General features: G+C 39.6%; 1 protein-coding gene across 1 annotated transcript; it reads right to left on the bottom strand.

Moving 5' to 3' along the window:
* Nucleotides 1-2,593: 2,593 nt before the first annotated feature.
* On the bottom strand, nucleotides 2,594-2,827 carry CUNH14orf132 (chromosome unknown C14orf132 homolog). The gene has a single exon (XM_019472486.1). It carries the CDS (start codon nucleotides 2,807-2,809, stop codon nucleotides 2,594-2,596), a length of 216 nt encoding a protein of 71 aa, XP_019328031.1. The 5' UTR covers nucleotides 2,810-2,827.
* Nucleotides 2,828-3,474: the final 647 nt, after the last annotated feature.

Below are 3,474 nucleotides of genomic sequence, written 5' to 3'. Positions count from 1 at the left end.
AAAAGCAACACAAAAGTGTCACTCAGCTTCATGAGCAGAGTGGTAGTTCTTTGCTGTTCCCACTCTAAAGTTCTTCATGGGTGAAGAATTTAGTCCAGTGCTTTGGGAGAGAAACACAAACATTGCTAATTGCACTTGGATTAATATTCTAGGAAATTTAAACAAAGCACTCCGCTGGCAAATTCATTAAGCAGTAGAATAATCCCATTGGGCAAGTACCATAGTGTCAAACTGGTTTTAATCATGGTAGAAATGTTTTGCTCTTCATGCAAAAACAGTGATTGCAAGACGTGGCATAACTAGAGAGCCTACAGAAACACTGAAAAAAAGTCCATGAGCAATTGATACAAAGGCAACAGAATATCAGAAAATGGTTGGGGACAGTACATTACATTAAGCAGTATTTCCATGGGTCCTACATGTTCGAACACCACACCACTCCTGCTCAGTTCTGCATTGGAAACTTCTCTGCAGCTTTCCAACCTCACTTAACAGCTTGCTTTCTGCTCAGAGAGGATGAGGAATGTAAGAACAGGAAAGGTACACAATTTATGCAGCTCCCCTGTTTTTTATTATCCTGTGCCTATGAAGGAACGAATACCTATTTTAGGACAGTGAAAATCATCATTTTTGTATCATTCTTAAGACTACAGCTATTTTATTAGACAGAATTTGCTTTCTGTCCCGCTGATCTTCAAGAACTGGGCTTCTCAAACTTTTTCTGAGCACAGATCTCGTCTGTCCTCAACCACCTTCACAAAATCCAGAAGCTCCATTCCTCAAGTGAGTTATTGTTTTTCTCATCCTCAGAATAACTTAGTTTCTTTTCTCCCCCCTGCTAGCTCTGTTTGCATCTTTCCCAGCTTTAAAGGCCAGTTTATAGAGAGGGGAAAAAATATACACAGTGCCTACCGAGTGGTTATAAATACTGATTTGGGGCATGCTGCTTTGATTCAAGCAACTGTCCACCAGCCCTGAAGGAAAATGAGTTTAAAGAGAAAAGAAGAAAAGCCAAGCCTCTCTATACATTCTGCAGCCCTTAGTCCAGCCTCAAGCTCAGTGGCAGGCAAGTGTCAAAAATAGTCTCTGTGCCTGCAGACAAGGCTTTCTGGAATTAGGGTAGTAGCTGTATGAGACAGAAAACCTATACAGTACATGCAGACATAGAGGAAGAATTTGTCTGCTACTCTCAAAATGCAGACATTTTATATGTTTGTGTTTATTTTTTAAGAGGGAAGAGGGAGATTTCCAACAGAGGTGATTTTTTTTTTCTTCCCACAAGATTTTGTAATCTCTGAAACAATGAAGGCTACAGCTTGTTTTGAAAGATACAGCTCTTGAAAAGGAACTGCTCATGGGAACAATGCAGTGAAAATGTTGCCCCTCAACAGAACAAATCCAAATGATAATCAGAGTTGTTACCTAAAGCAGGCTATATGAAAATCACTTCCAAGAGCCTCATCAGAACCGAGAGACATATTAATACTGAAATATAAGCACTTGCATATCTGTCACTTACTACGTTTTTTGTGGTGTTTCTACCCCAGGACATACCTGACTCTTGCACTCACTTCCTCGCGAGCACAGAAGTGTCCAATCTTTCTCTCAATTCTGTTTTTCTCATAGACATAATTCACTGTTAATTAGGCTTTGCAATTTCCCCACATTCTTTTGATACACCAATAAGCTTATGAAAGTACATGGCTGCTGTGGGAAATCTGGATTACAGTGAAATAAGCTGAAAAGCATGGTATTTGGCCTTTGTTTCCTGGAAGGGACACATCTACAAACCACTGCAATCCAGTACCTCTAGACAGAAATGGGAGCTTGTGCTGCTGCTCTGTTTAACACTTCCTCCTCTGGAGTGCAGAGGGTCTGCAGACCAGCCACACCTTGCAATAGCTGTGCCTCCTCCTGCAAACAGCAGACAGGTTTAGCATCAATTCATAGATTATCGGATCCAGTAATTGATACTGCAAGGCGAGTGTTAGATAGCATGCATCTGCCTGTTATAGCTTTAAGACTCATGATTTTGAACACAGCCTAGTAGTGTATGCACATGCTGCAGACTCACACACGATGAACTTGTACTTCATCAGAACTGAGCCAATGCTGACCATTTACTCCATCTGGAAAACTAAGATGTCCAGCAAATATGACATAGAACAATTTCATACAACATTATATCACAGTAAAAAATGCACAAAAAAGCTGACAAAACCCAGAAGAGCTGCTAGAAAAATCTAAACAGTAGAAAATAAGCACTTTCTATATAAATCTCACTTTCTTTTTGTATTTGCTATACCCACGCTGGTCTCTCTTTTATTACATTTCTGTACAAAACTGGTATTGGCTCTGTTCTCAGTTAAAGCTCTCACCTCCATACAATTTGCAATTACATCCAAACTTTCTGCCATCAAGATTCAAGATAATTAACTTGCATTTCATTTCCATGATTGTGGCAGCACTTAATAAACGAAGTCCCTACCTATATGTATTTATATAGATATACATGTATATATACACACATACATACATATGACAAACACTGTTGCAGTTATCCTCTCTTCCAGTGTTTGGAGTGACAGTCATCCTAGAAGGTGAAGGCATACACCACTCCCACAACCACAATATTTCCAATTGTTGCTATTATTGCAATCCATAACAATATGGCATCATTTGAAGAACGGGATGTCTCTTCTGGTGGATTCTGCATGGAAGAAGCTGCATGGACGTTGGCTGATGAGTTAAACAAGGAGTACTCTGTACTAAAGTCCTCGTTGGGTGAGTCCATAAAGGCTCCTCCCATAACAGGAAGCTGTGAAGAAAGATAAGGCAAAATTAGATTGAAGGTCAATCTATTTGCTTTGTCTCAAAGTCATTACAAAAGAGTAACCACTAGCAAACCTGCAAAATTACTGAGATTTCATGTATGTGGTGCTAACCTGTCAGGAACACCGCAGACACACACTTTACACTATTTCTTCCATTTCTGTTAGAATCAATATTATTGCAGGAAACCTATGTATATTACATGGAATATACGTAAGAGCTGGATACAGGCTCCAAATCAACCTAAGTAATTATATGCATTTAGAAAGAAGAGATACAGCTAGCCACAAAGCGCTCACTAAAACATAGGTTTACAGCAACGTGATTGTTTTGTGACTACCAGCAATGGAATCATACTGCACAAAGGCATCAGAGCAAGCACAGCAAGGACGTGATGCAGGGAATTTGTTCTGCCTTTATGTATGGCTCAGAAGTGAACCCTTGATTTGTCTAGAGATCATGCAAAAACATATGAATTGCAAAAGTTGTTACTGTAAAACAGGTGGAGTGTACTCAGTGCTCTAACTTCACTTGCAAAATGCACCATTGCTCACCAATGGAGGATTTATAAATCTATACAGCGGAAAAACTTCAAACTGGATTTTGAAAGGCTCCATAGCAATGAAGTGGCAAATTTCCAAC

This window comes from Aptenodytes forsteri, unplaced genomic scaffold (genome assembly GCF_000699145.1).
Source record: "Aptenodytes forsteri isolate BGI_AS27 unplaced genomic scaffold, ASM69914v1 Scaffold193, whole genome shotgun sequence".
NCBI classification, from domain to species: domain Eukaryota; kingdom Metazoa; phylum Chordata; class Aves; order Sphenisciformes; family Spheniscidae; genus Aptenodytes; species Aptenodytes forsteri.
This window is presented reverse-complemented; position numbering and strand designations above follow the sequence as displayed.